Below are 14,409 nucleotides of genomic sequence, written 5' to 3' on the forward strand. Positions count from 1 at the left end.
AAGTACAGTATGATACTTTTATTGAGCCAATAAAGGACTGTGTGCTGAGCATATGCTGTGTCCACCGTAAATATGTCATATCTCATAGGGCTAAACACTGTAATAGAAGAGCATTATTAGAATGAGAACCTGGTTAATAAAGCCCTACCATAATATGGCATACTCTTTCTTGATTGTGCTTTATTTTATAACTGCACTCAAAATAATTCTGAAGGGGAAGAAAAATAGGAGCTCACAAAAAGTAAGCTGATTAAAATATGTATTGCATTTACAAGCTAAACCTTGGCCTTAATGACGATCTGAATTGCTGGGGGCCTGACAGGAGGGGGAAAAGAACAATCACTGAGGTGAAACCATATGCTAGTCAATGGTCCAAACGCTGCTGCTTCATCCTCTGGACTGAGCAGATCCATCAGTTTCCTGCTCCCTGTTTTGGGGGTGACAGAAGGTGGTAAGTCCATGCCACAGTGACCTTCTAGTCCTGCCTTTTCCGTATTCCTGATTTGCTTCCCCACGCCTTCTCTGAAAGCTGAGATCTGGGGAAATTACATACCCCAGCCTTCTAGAACACAAAGGTGAGGAACCTTATTTGCAAACATAGTGATTATTTCAGCTTTTTTTTTTTTTTTCTATTAAGGAAACACATTATGTGACCTTCATTCTTGGCCAGTGTAGATCCTGAGCTTCACATGCATCAAGATTTTTGGAGCATATGTATATAAAGCACCTTTGAAGGTATATTTTTCAAAAAACAGACACTGAGTTTCCTGGTACAGGAAAATGGTAATGATTCTAGCTTAAGACTTTGGCATTTTTAGGGATGGGAGGCTGGGCTGGAGTGGCCCTCTAGCATGGGAAGATGAATAATAGCTAGAGGTAGTTAGATCCTCTGCCATTCTTTTGGACACACTAAACAAACATCTTTGTGGAGCAAGATTTGAACAGTCACTGTGTTTGAACGCATTTCTAATTTTGAGTGATTTTACAACTTCTGAAGTTGACTTAGAGAGACAGGAAACATTTCCAAATACAGTGAAGTCTGTAGAGCAAGTAAACATTTTTAAGCATCCCCTTCAGCTTTTATATGTTGCAGATAATGCCATTTGTATAGCAGAAAATATATGAAACCACTTTGAAAATTGAAGAGTAACAAACTTAGGGAAGTTTTATAGGGCAATTTTACAGCACCAGGAAGTCTTTTGTTACATTTGCATGGAAAAACCTCCTGGTGTACTTGCAGTATTTCTCCTGTCAATCAGTAGCTCTAGCCTTTGGATGCTCTTTTAAGCAAGGTATCTGTTTTCAAAGGAGGAGATGGAAATATTGCTTGTCTGAGTGGATCAAAGTACTTCATAATAAAGGTAGTTTTAATTCAACAAGATGCAGGAATTTATCATGGAGCACAGTGTTTTCTTCTGTCCTGACTCCTTGTCAGGAAATTTAATAGCCCAGACCTTCAGAGTTCGTGACCTACTCCGTGAAGGCAAAGTAGAGGCTGGGCAGTAAGAAGTGATCACTTGCTAAATGCGGCGCGGTGTTGCATATGTCTACTCACTGGCCATGTAATGATAGGTGACAGGATTTGGAAAAGTAAACTGTCTGGGCTCAGTTTATAACATGTATTCCAGCTTCCCTCTTGTTTATTAATTTTTTTTCATAGCTCTTTCTTGTAGCACATGTGCTGAAACTCTGCTCATTTTTGAAGAATGGGCATAAAGAAATGACTACGAAGTTAGAAAAATGTTTCAAGTAGTGGTTGTCTTCATTGAGCTACATCGGATATTTGAGTCTAATCATATGTAGGAATGCAAAATATTCTGCAGCATATTTTCATTTTGTCACATTTTGAATATCTTCTTCCTCTTGCAGATTGAGGAAAGTAGAATGGAAATAACTCTCTTGATGAGCTACTCAGTTTTAACAGAGACTTGAGCAAGTCAGCCACACAGAACTGGATGGCAGGGAACACTGAAAAAATTATTCTTAACAATCCCTTGTAAGACAAAAAGAGTGATGGAAGGGAGCGTCTGTCTCCTGCTGGATGCTTTATATGTTCAGAAATTTACTTTGCCAGCTTGCTTTTTCCATTCCTGCAAGTGTTATCCTAGGATTCATAAATAAGAAACAAACCAGTTTACATGGTAAATGTAAAGAAGAAGGAAGAAAATATCTAGGTCGATCTTTGGTGACATGTGTTTATATGACACAGTTCAAAGCTTCAAAAGAATTCCATGAGATATTTGACTATGTAAATATTTGTCAGTTGCCAGATTTGAAAATGGGGAAAATGCAATGGGTCAAATCCTGAAATATTAACATAGTTCTTTTAAACCAGCTCCAACTGGGAAAACTTCAACTTGACCATAAATGGATTGGAATATCTTATTGTTTTGAATCTCATTTCCTGTCCTGTGTGCTTTTCACAAATCCTAAAAATGTTGCTTAAAACCCACGTGTTTTCTGTGGAATGATTTCTACTGAATTACATTAAGTTTTTGAGGGGAAAAAATACCCCATACCAGTTTTGTGATGAAGCTGTAATTAGCATAAAGCAATAATCTTCAAAGACATTCATGGCTGGATAGGGATAATGCTAACCAAACAGGTAGGTATGATGCTGGTTAAATTAGTTTGCTGGTTAAAGAAAGAAGGGATATGTGTATGAAGAGAAACCATACCACATGCGTACCGCTGTAGGCTTCCGAGTTGCTAGCTCGTGTTTTCTCAAATGTCTGCATCTAATACAGTACCGGGGACAGCTTTCTGCTGCTCTGAATAGGGCTGGGGAAAGGAGACTGACTGCGCCATCGGACATGTCCTCGGCAAAGCTTCCCTGGCTGTAACACATGGCACAAGGACCAGCCATGACCTGGATTCAAACCCCATGGAAGTTAGATCCCTCGCCTACCCTTCACCCTGCCCCACTTTATGCATGTCTGAAACTGGATGGTGGACAGCTGAAGTGTGATACAGTTCTTCCCAACAACTTTAATAGGTTTTGGATCCAGTCTGATGAGATTTTAATGAACACTTTAAACTTTGTTGTTGCCAAATCACAGAATCATTAGAGGTTGGAAAAGACCTTCAAGATCATCAAGTCCAACCATCAACCCGACACCACCATGCCCACTAAATCATGTCCTGAAGTGCCACGTCCACATGTTTTTTTAACACTTCCAGAGAAGGTGACTCCACCACCTCCCTGGGCAGCCTGTTCCAATGCCTGACCACTCTCTCTGTAAAGACATTTATCCTAATATCTAATCTAAACCAGCTATGTTACGGATTGCAAAGGCAACTCCCCGGTCAAGTTTTCATTGGCATTTTTACTTCTCAGTTGAAGATGACTATCTCTGTGAGTAAGGTAGTACTCACTACAAATAGGGAGGTCAGCATTCTGAAGTTTTATAGCAGACACCCTTTCTTTCTAAAGAAAGAAAACTACAAAATTAGATTATAGTGCCACAATCTCAGGAAAAAGAATTTAGCAAATAAAAAGGAAAACCAAAACTGCTTAAATGAAGAACAATAACTTATAATTCTTATTAAATTTTTTCTTCATGTTTCAGGAATATCTAAAAATGCTGATGCTCGACAGATATCTAACAATAGCAAGAGGTATTTAGATTTAATGTGACTATCTCTCTCTGAAAACAGGTGGTGCTTCTGTCATGGCAGCTTCTGGGTCTTTCAAAGTATATAGAGGGCACAGTCTCCAAGGTGGTAAGTGTAAGTGGTTATGAGGTATGTGTGTGCATGTAAATTTAAATTAACTTAAATTATTTTAAACTTCAGAAAATGTTAAAGGTAATAAATGACTTGATTCCCTATTGTAAGACTTATGTATTTCTTTGGGTTTTTTGCTCTGCGGGGTTTTTGTTAGAAAGGCATTGACAGATGGGATAAGTTTAGAAGAGGCAGTGACAGATAAGTGTCAGAGCATAGGCAGTAATCTTATTCACAGCAGTAAAATGCTGCCAGCACTTTAACAAAGAGCACCCACCAAAAAAACCCTGCCTCAGGCCATGAGAAATCCTGTACCCTAGCAATTATGTGATGGGGAAAAAAAACCCCACCACATTTAAAGATACCTCTTCATAATAATGGATGAAAACAACAACAACATCAACAGATAGAATTTTGCGTGTTTGTCATTCAAAATTAATCCCAATATGTTTGTTCTATGGGCATAGCCTTTTAGCTTGCCTGGTTTGAACTTGGATGGAGTCTGAGATTATGAAGGAACCTGGGCATCTTTTTCCAGCTTAGTGCTCTGGAAGCATGGGTGATGTTATGCAACCTGTCTTCTTGCAAAGATGATTACTTGCACTTGGAAAGCAAAGTTATCATTCGAAGGGCTAGTTTAAGCATTTTCTACAGAGCTTTGTCAGAAATCAAGAAGTTATCATGTTGGAGGTGGAATTTTAACAAGAGTCTTCCAGATGCTCCCAAGTTCACCCACGTACTTCTCCCTGATTCATGCATTCAACACAGCTTTGCTCCCCCATCGACGTACAGCAAAGCACACGGTTGACTTCAGTGGCCTTCAGTGGCCTAACATTTACTTGCTTGCTGTTGCACTCATTAGAAAATGCTGGCATCACCACTAGAGAGAAGTCAACACTAGCCAGTGTTTATACTTTCTGAGATTTTTCATTGTGATTATTCAGATCAGAAGGTTACAAGTTAAAACCAGAAAGTATATGGTTTGTTTTCATTGTGCAAATTCCTAAATCCAAAGCTGTTGATGGTGTTCCTATATTCTAGGTCCTAAAGGTGGTTATGAGATGCTGACACTTCTTCCAGAACCGGGAACTCCTACTAGCCCTGAGGAACCTGGTGAGTAAAGATCTTTGCAGACAGTTGCATTAGAGGACATGAACATTTCCTGTTTCTTTTTCCATTTGCTTTTTTGTTGTGATCTTTTCTAAATGTTTATTTTTGAGGTGGTGCCCTTTGAACATGTCAGCTTTACATGCATGCCCACACACACATAGAGTTATCTCGGGGCTGTGTTTATGGTGCTCGTTTTCTTTATGCGTTATTTATTGCACATTTTTGAGAATGGTGCCCACATAGGGTAGAAAATATGAGTAACTCACACTTGTTGAAAGAAAGGCTAACACACCAGTTTCAAATATAATTTTCTTCTTCCCTCCCCAATTATACTATCTTTAACTTTCTTTTCCCCCTCATTTCAGTGCCACTACATTTTCTCTTTTCTGTTATTTGCTTTTTTACTTCCTACCTTTTCTCTTCAAGCAATCATGATATTGTACCAATTCTTTCAGAATGTTGTAACCATGTGTTTTGGTCTGTTTTTCTCTGAAAGTCTCCTTCAATAATGATCTCAGATACTGGTCTTCTGACCTCTCTTGTAAGCATCTTCTACCTCTGTCCACCCAGATGGACTGATGAATGCCCTGTCTTTGTCCATGGCGCTCTGTGTGTGTCTTGTTTTCTTAGTAGGAGTTTTTGACTGTCTTGTGCTTTTCAAATAAACCTTTCTCTTCAAACAAATATAAGCCAGTTTTTAGCATCTAATGTTTTTTTTAATTATTATTATTTGAAGAAAAAATGAAAAGCCAAGTATTTCTATGTTTACAAAGAAAGCTCAGTTTCTATTATGACAGTAGAGACTGGACAACAGAATACTTTTCCTTTCCTTCCATTCCAGTTTGCCCAGCTTTGTTCTTGATTTGTTGTTTTTTTTTTTCCTTGAGTAGAGTATTTGATTTTTGTCAGGGGTTTCTTTGTTCCGTGTGTTTCTTTTGCTTTTCTTGTACAAAGCCTTACCAATTGATATATTTTTCTGAACGTGCAGTTTTTTTGCAGTTTTTTATTTCTCAGGAAAATCACTTGACATTCAGCTTCCTGAAACCTTTCAGCTATTTCACTCTACAGAGAAGTTTTCATGCTAGCTAGCTTTGAGGACACTTCACTTAAACTCCTGTTACATCACTTTAATGCTGTATTAGAAAGATTTCAAAAAATACCTTTTCCTTCATGACTGTTCATGACTCTGTATCTTAAGATTGTCATTTGTTTACAACTTTAACTATTTGGGATGCAGGTTTTCAATGTTATGGTTCTGCTGAATCTCTTTTGGCACAATCAGGCCAAATTCCTTTGAAATACTTTAGACACAATAATTGAGAATAATTTCTGAGAATGATGTTTGATATAGATACCGAAATTTCTTCTGTGTGATTTTTTTTTCCTTTTCATTTTGTTCCTGACATCTGGCTTTGGAACAATAACTTGAAGTCTGACCCTCAGAAAAATGTTTGGTTACTTCGTGGATGTTCCTATGTTTTCTGTATGAAAAACTGTCAGAAAATTGGCCAACCTTCCAGGCTTTTAAAATTTTGGACTGCATAGTAGACTCCTTTGACTTAAATAGCTTAATCCTGGAGAGATTCCATTATCCTGAAACCTGCTGTAGCCTCTGACAATTCTTACTGTTGCCTGACTTTGTATGAACTATCTCTGCTATTCATAATACAGTCCAAAAAGAAGTTCCCCTTAATGCTGTTGGTTGAATATAAGAAGTTATTCTTTCCTGGGCTCTAAAAAGCCTTGATCACCTACTGCCTCTCATCAGTGTCTGAATGGGCAGAAACGAACAGCAGTGATTTGGACAAATGAAGTTTTGGTATGAGTTTTATGTGGGGACATGGAAAAGCTTAATGGGAGGACTTCAGGGAACAGGAGAACCTGAAAGTGATACCATTTTTCCTCTGCACTCTTTTGTCCCAAGGTGACTTAACAGCAGAAGGTGCTTAAGGGTAAGAACTCCGACTGGACTGGACAGGCAGGTGATGACTAGCCTGCTGAGTAGGACAATGAGAATGTGACTCAAAGCCTTGCCCAAGCACAGAGGGAATACAGGTTTCTGTTTGGGTCCCCTGTAGCCCAGGTTATTCTGGGAAGTCTCTTGGTATTCATGGATTGGGAAACTAGATGTAGGTGCCTGGTGTTAGTTAAGGGGTTGAAGGCTGAAATGCCTGGTTGGCCACTGAATGGAACCTTCTAGCTTCTCTCTTGGGTTCATTTCTGATAAGATTAGAATAACTGAAAATAGGGCTAGAAGAGGTCTTGAGAATTCATCCAGATGACAAAAAAAGTGTCTTTAAGTCAAAATCACTTTATAGAAAACTGTTTCCTAGTAGGTGTTAGTCTATCTCTTTTTTTAGAAATTTCTAGATGCAGAAATTCTACAGCCTCTGTGGGTTTTCCTCTAGCGTTCTTGTGATCTTTTACTATTAGAAAGGTTTTCCCACTGTCTAACCTTCTACATTTGTCCTGCAATTGAAGTCTTTTATTACTTGGTCTGTCCCCAGTTGGCATCATTCCTGTCTTTTTCATCTCAGTACAGGGAAGCTGTCAACATTGTCTCCTCAAGCTTGTCTTCCCCTTGCTTTAAAAAATTCTTCGGTCCCTATTTTTGGGACATACTTTCTGAACTTCCAGTGATTTTGGTTGCTGTCTTTTGGATGATATAATAGTCCATGTCTCCCTAGAACAGATTTCTTCCTATAAGGCTTTATAACGCTTTACTAACCTGAGTTAGAGCTGAAAGTCTTGCGAGATAGTGCTGCATACATTCTGTTTGAAAATTTCTGCATAGGGTTTGCTTTCTGTCACCACATAGTGAGATCACTGGCTGTGGTCTGTGATCAGATCCTGACTTGGCCAGTCTCTGAGGATCTTTTCTGTAGAAATCTTAGTCTTCTCATGTCCCATCTATGATTGATGAATGTACTGTTTGGCAAGCTGAGTTGTTGCTGCTGAATGTTTGCTTTCAGAACTCTTAACGGATCATTGTGTTTTTATGAAAAGCATCATTGGTCACTGCGAAGTGTCTATAGTAACATGTTACTTATTTTAGAAGGGGCAGTAGGTTATTCAGCTGATGTGCCTATATCAGATCGACCCCACAGTGAGACAGCCACCTATGTTAATATTCCTGTCAGCCCTACTTCCAAAAAACAACTTCATTACATGGAACTGGAACTTCAAGAACCTAGCACAAGCATAAGAGGTAAGGAAGTCTACTATACTGTTTAAACAGCAAAGGAAACAGTAATGCATGCTGTATTGGGAATCTTAATTTCACATCTACACATAGGCTCTTGCTAACAGAGGAGTTGAACCCCGCTATGTTTGTGAGGCAGTCCTTGTAATTGCCAACTCTTTTGGAAAAGATTTTTAAGTAATGAGATTCTATAAGATGTTGCATCCCTCTGACAGGTGCATTGTATATGCACTCCCTCTAAAGCGAACATTTCTGTGTCTGTGGAGTTTGACAGACAGTAATTTGCTTCGTGTTCTCAAGATTTTCATCTCGCATGTTAAGACTACAGTTACTTAATTTTTCTTGCTTGGCTTCAGGACTGGGGGTGTAGGTTTACAGGGCTTGCTCCTGAAGATACTGACTCTGGAGCCACGCAGCAAATGCTTAAGAACAGAACACAGCGTTCTTCTGTCTGCTCTCCGTGAGGGTGTGTGAGGGTGCTGCAGAGAGTAAGCCAGCCCAAGTATTTGATTTTTTTTTTTTTTTTAAATTCGTTTGTTTGGATCTGGGTATTTTACTTCAGATGCTTAACTTGGACAATTAGCACAAACACATGCATCATAGCTACCAGGTATTGTCATTTAGAGATGCATTCCTCTTTAACATAAAGCCCCTAATCAGGATCTGGCATTTAATTGCTCACATTTGGTATTGATGGGTTTTCCATATATAGTTTTCAGCTATTGAGATTTTAATTTTTATACTTTTAATTTCAGCAAGTTTATTAATTTTGAAATGCTAGCACTTTTCCCATTGTGGTTCTTTTTTTTATGTTTATATGGCTCTAGTTAAGTAATTCTAAGCTTCTCCCACACTTTAATGTAGTTCTCTGTACAACACCCTGTTGAGACATAAACCTGATGTTCTGTCTTCATTTTAAAGACAGTGAGCCAAGGCATTAAGAACAAAGGGCCGAATTCCAGCAACTGATATAAACTTTCCTAAGTGTCAACCACCAACCTATGCTCAACTTGTAAAACTTTGAAGGTGCCTCTACTGACCATAAATATTTTATTTTTTCATACTAAAGTTTTCCCAGCCTCCAGAGTTGTACGTCTGCATCCTTACAGAACTGTTCTGCTCCTGAACAGACCGAGCAGCTTTTATCTCTCTTATTGCCAATAATTGGACTAAATTATCATTCTGTCTAAAGCTGAAGGTGGTTGATCTGGTAAATGTTCACAGAGTACCCAATCCGGACAAAGAAGAATCCCTGCCAACTGCTCTACCGATGATGTTTTCTTTTCAAATACCAGATGTTGTTCATTTACCGACTAGAAGCCCGCTGATGAAACCTCCCAGAAGTGGGAGAGCTGAGTTCAGTTTTGTCTTCTGGGGGGAGTGGGAGTGGAGATTCAAACCTGGGGCAGAAATATAAGTGGTTCATTTGCTTATTTGAAGAAAACCAGATAGCTAAAATATGTAGATAACAAAGCTTTTGAGTTTGTTTTTAGTTGTGATTATCATCTTGCTCCCTTTATAGAGCTTGCTTTAAGACCAAACCAAGATCACCTAGGAAATCTGTGGAAGAAGTGTCTCAATAGCTCAACCCTGGGTCACTTTCACCCATGAATATATGAGGGGTATAGTCTTTTACATAATTTCATTTGGTATTTCAGGGAGTGGATCGTCCCGATATGCACAGATTGACATTGCAGCCACCGAGACAGCCCACAAAGTGGGAACGCAGCATGCTCAGTGCCGGGAGGAACGCTTGCAGGAGCTAGAGCAGAAGAAGAAAGGGCCTCAGCAGTGACCTGTCTAGGAAAGAACTTTTTGCTCACCATAAATTGGTACTAGTTTATCTTCCGAAAGATTCACACATATTATAAAAAATACTCATAAAAAAGCTGGCATTGCTTATTGCATTTATACCAGATTCATTCCAATATCTTGATTCCTAATTGGAAAGCCGGTAGCATGAGGGGGGTGTGTGGTCTTTCTTTTTATTTTAATTTGGTTGTAAAGTCCAGAATTTTTTTTTTTCATATGCAACGACAGATGTAAGTTACTTTTTTCTACAATTCTGAAGTCCTGGAAGAAACCTGGAACCAATTCCAGTGTTTATTAAATGGTGGCATTTTCTTTAAAAATAAAGAACTTGAATGTGTGCAGATAAGGGAATGTGAGTGTGTGTGTGTGTGGTATGTGTACACATATGTTTGCATGTGTGCATATGTATGTATGTAAGCACACATTACTAATAAAATATATGTATATATTTGAGAGTATAAAATGTGTAAAACCTCTATTAATGTATTAATGGCTCTTACAAAAGCAAGAAAATTCAGTGCCTGATTTTTTGCAGGCATAGTTTTGTGCAACTTACATGCTTATTTATGGGCATGCTTAACTTTACCGATGAGTAAATCAGTTTTATACATCACCAAGAGTTCTGTAGCTTTGGCTAAAGGCTAAAGTTGCTCAGATTTAAAAGCTGCAGTGTCACAGACACATATGTATATGCATACAGGCAAGAGCACACACAAACAAGTTATTTAATTTAAGTATGCCTATAAACCAAAATAATTTGAAGGGACATTTTAGGTGCTTCTGTTCTTAAAAACCCTGTTTTAGACACTATAAGCTTTGATTTCATAGTTGTTGAGTACCTGTAATTCTTAGCAATTTTCCTGGAATTGAACACACATATCATGTTGAAAATCAAGTTTCAGGTTTCTCATACAGAATATCTTAAAATCAGGGTACTCAAAAGAAACATTAACTTTTGAAAATTGAGACCTTTATTTATGTCTCCAAAACCATGCCTAATGTAAACTGGCATCAACATTGGAATATCCGCCTTGAGGCTAAAACTTTCTCTGAATAATTCTCTGCTGTCCCTAAATAGCACAAAACCAGTTCTGTGTAAGAGCGTGATGTCTTCAGCGATGCTACAGAAGTGAGGCACAACAGGATGTTCTACTGTAATATAGGTTTGTCCACAAGTCTTTCACATCTTGCTTTTGTACAGTGAGACGGTACGATTCAAAACTTGGCTTAGTTTCTGGTGTTGCATCGTCTGTAATTCTTCTATTCTACATATTTGTGCTGATGCAAAGTGCTATTTAAATAAAATGTTAATGGCAGTGACACTGCACTAACAAAGCAGTGTACTTATGGAAAACATCAAAATTTTGGCCTGCAACAACATAATAGCTTTGGCTTCCAGAAGTTATCCAGGTTGATATCTCTGGTATCATGATTTTTTGACTGTGTCCTCTTAAGACAAAATATCACAGCCCAATTCTGTTTTTCAGATATGCATTATAATTCCTATTGCTGAGTGAACGTTTTGTGCCAGTGAGGGTTTCACTAAGTGTTTGGAAGGAGAGGTGGGTGTTTGGTTTTGAGGCAGAATTTAGCTTATAAATTTATTTGAATGTAACTTCAACGGCCATGTAAATCTCTCAAATTAAAAAAAAAAAATCTATTTCAGAGTTGACAATGGTCATTGTCATCTGTCCCGTGCTAGGATGTACTTTTCTGCTTACTAGTCTAGCATGTTTCTGAAGGGAAAAGAAGTATTTCTTATGAGATTCCCAGTTTAAAAGATTTTTCTTATTTGGCAGATGGACAGCGGTGAACTGCTTTGTAAACATATATTTACTGCAACCGGAATGGCCTGGACTTACAGCTCCTTGGGACCAGGTTTATCTAACTGAACTGTTGTTCAATTCAGGATCCTGCACGGGAGGACTTGCAGGGTTAAATCTCTTGCTATGTGCCTATTTATATTTAATATTTAAAGTGAGCATAGCTTGCCAGGCGCACTGAACTGCAATGTTTTCCATCATGATATATAATGAATATTTCTATTGTAAAAATCTATTTACCAGCAAAATATATTACCCAGGTTCTCTACAAAGACCGCCTTTCTGTACACTGCTCAAAATTGCTTGCATTGAATCCTGGCCTTGCAGTACGGGTAAAGATTTGACACAGTAGTAAAGGTCTTCATATTGCTGCTGGTCTTACAGGAAGAGTCAGAATTTTAAAAATACGTTTTTCAGGTTGAACAGGGCTGTGTATCTGTGCATACACGTTGTTCTCTGTGCACCTGTATTTCTGTATGCCGTAGTAACTTCGGCTAGGATTAGCTAGATGGCTGGATATAAATTTGTACTTACAGCCTTTGTTAATGACAACATAATTTGTGGCAAGCCTTAGAGGATAATTAAGTATTTTACTTTTTAGCTTTCTGTTTCTCTTTTTTTTCTTCACTTGAATAGGACAAATAGAACAGACAACTTTCATTTATCTTTTAAATTAACTTCATACTCTCACGCACTAAATTATGTTTAGGATGCTGAAGCAGGAGGCCAAGCCGTACTGTTGCATCTCTTAAAACCTCGTTGGTTGTTGTTTTTGTAGGACCTCCTAGGCCTCCCCATCAAGTTATAGGCTTGACATTTCTGTTGAAGAAACTAAAATTTTCTCATTTGAACAACAGGACCTCACAGAAATGTAAAACCTTTTTTCTGAGTAAATAAAATAATGTACCTTCAAATTCCAGTAGCAAACTGGGGAAAATGGAAACAAACCCATAATCCCATGATCAGGCTTGCACTCACCATGTGGCTTCCATGGGTTAACTCTAGTACTGCTGTTAATGTGCAAATAGGGTTTATTCACACGCCTTGCATAAAACTTGTGCATAAGTGATCCAAAATACAGTTTGTGGTTGCTATAGGATGATTCCAGATTCAGAACTCTTTGCAAAAAACCCAGAAGTTCTCCCACGCCTTTGGAGATAAATGTGACTCGTAACTTCTGCTGATAAAAACGCAGGCTTTGCTCATTTTTAATTTAACATTCTACCAGAGTCAGATCTCCTGCCCTTACCAGGAGTATGAAGAATTAAGTACCAGAAGAACAAAACAATGTGATGTGGCTGGTGATATTTCTGTAAGATGTTCTTGAAGTACTTTAACGCGGCAGAAGTGCCAGTTTGGGAGCAGAGCTCTCCGTGACACGAAAACCTGCCGCCAGCCAGCGCAGTGTTCGGGCATAACCCTTAGCGTGTTGTGTCCGTACCTCTTTCTTTCTGACAGTCCTGCTCAGGTTACCACCAAAAGTAACTGCTGCTTCGGTGGGTTTTATGGTGCTGTTCGTAAGCTGTTATGGAACATTTTTATATGCAAGTATTTGGGTGATGGAATTTCTCCAGGTTGACATGTGCTGCAGGATGGAGGGCTGGAGTTTGGAGACATTTCATTGCCCAACAATGCAAATAGTTGTCTGGGTTTTGATAGCAGTCTGGCACCTAATCGTGGAAAATGCCAGGAGGTGTCTTTAGGCATCTAAATGTGTGTGCAAGTCTGCCCCAAGAGTTGTTTTTAGCAAATAGCTTGGAAAAATCCCTCATTTTCCTCTCTGCTGTAAACAAAACAGTTTTAATTAGTGTAGCTTGGAAAACTACTCAAATTTGAATTATGAGTGATTACTTTTTTTTTTTTTATGAGATGCTGAAACATGCACCCTTCGGTAAGTACCTTTTCTAGTTTGTCTGAGATAACACACATATTATTGCTAAAATGACCACAGGAAGATGACACAGAATTCTATGGGTTACTGGCTGGTCATTTCTGTTAAAATCAGGAATTTTTTTCAGATGACAGTGCTGTTATATTTTTGTGTCGCCTTTTATCTGGGAAGCTCCTCAGCTCTCATTCGGCCAATCATACAAACGTTATTTTGCAAAAGAGGTTGAAAGGAAATGCTAATTTAACATCATACAGGAATAAGAACAAAGCAAACAGAGTAAGGATGGAAGAATTAGAAGTTATTAAAGGGAAATTTGTAAGGAGTAGCTCTGCAAACACGTCTTTTGAGTGTAGGTGAGTAGCATTAAAGAAAAGTGCAACTTTTAAAGAATTTGGATGGGTTCTGATGAGTTCAGTTTTATGCTCTCCCTGACCAGCAATATTGACTGAATGTTCACAAGTCCATGGGGCCTGATGGGATTCATCCCAGAGTACTGAAGGAGCTAGCAGATATTACAGCAGAACCCATCTTGATCATCTGCCAAAGGTCTTGGGAGTCTGGGGAGGTCCCCACTGACCGGGAAGCTAGCCAGTCTAAATCCAATCCACAAAAAGGGCATGAGGGAAGACCCAGAGAACTACAGACCTGTTAGTCTAACCTCGGTACCTGGAAAAATAATGGAGAAGATCATACTGAATAGGACTGAAAGGCATTTAAAGGACAGTGCAGTCATCATCAGGCACAGTCAACATGGGTTCAGGAAGAAAAAAACCCGCTTAACCAATACAATATCCTTCTACAATAAGGTCACCTGCCTCGTGGATGAAGGGAAGGCGGTGGATGTA

General features: G+C 38.7%; 1 protein-coding gene across 1 annotated transcript in view; it reads left to right on the forward strand.

Annotated features, from left to right (window-relative positions):
* The window catches only part of DOK7 (docking protein 7), a gene marked incomplete at its 5' end in the record, with an annotated part of 64,027 nt that extends 54,194 nt beyond the window's left edge, over positions 1 to 9,833 (forward strand). The window contains 4 exons of the mRNA XM_010287271.1: positions 3,658 to 3,723; positions 4,768 to 4,839; positions 7,892 to 8,044; positions 9,697 to 9,833. Of these exons, the coding sequence (XP_010285573.1) occupies positions 3,658 to 3,723; positions 4,768 to 4,839; positions 7,892 to 8,044; positions 9,697 to 9,833 (428 nt within the window). The remainder of the gene's footprint in view (positions 1 to 3,657; positions 3,724 to 4,767; positions 4,840 to 7,891; positions 8,045 to 9,696) is intronic.
* Positions 9,834 to 14,409: the final 4,576 nt, after the last annotated feature.

This window comes from Phaethon lepturus, unplaced genomic scaffold, assembly GCF_000687285.1.
Source record: "Phaethon lepturus isolate BGI_N335 unplaced genomic scaffold, ASM68728v1 scaffold11915, whole genome shotgun sequence".
NCBI lineage: Eukaryota > Metazoa > Chordata > Aves > Phaethontiformes > Phaethontidae > Phaethon > Phaethon lepturus.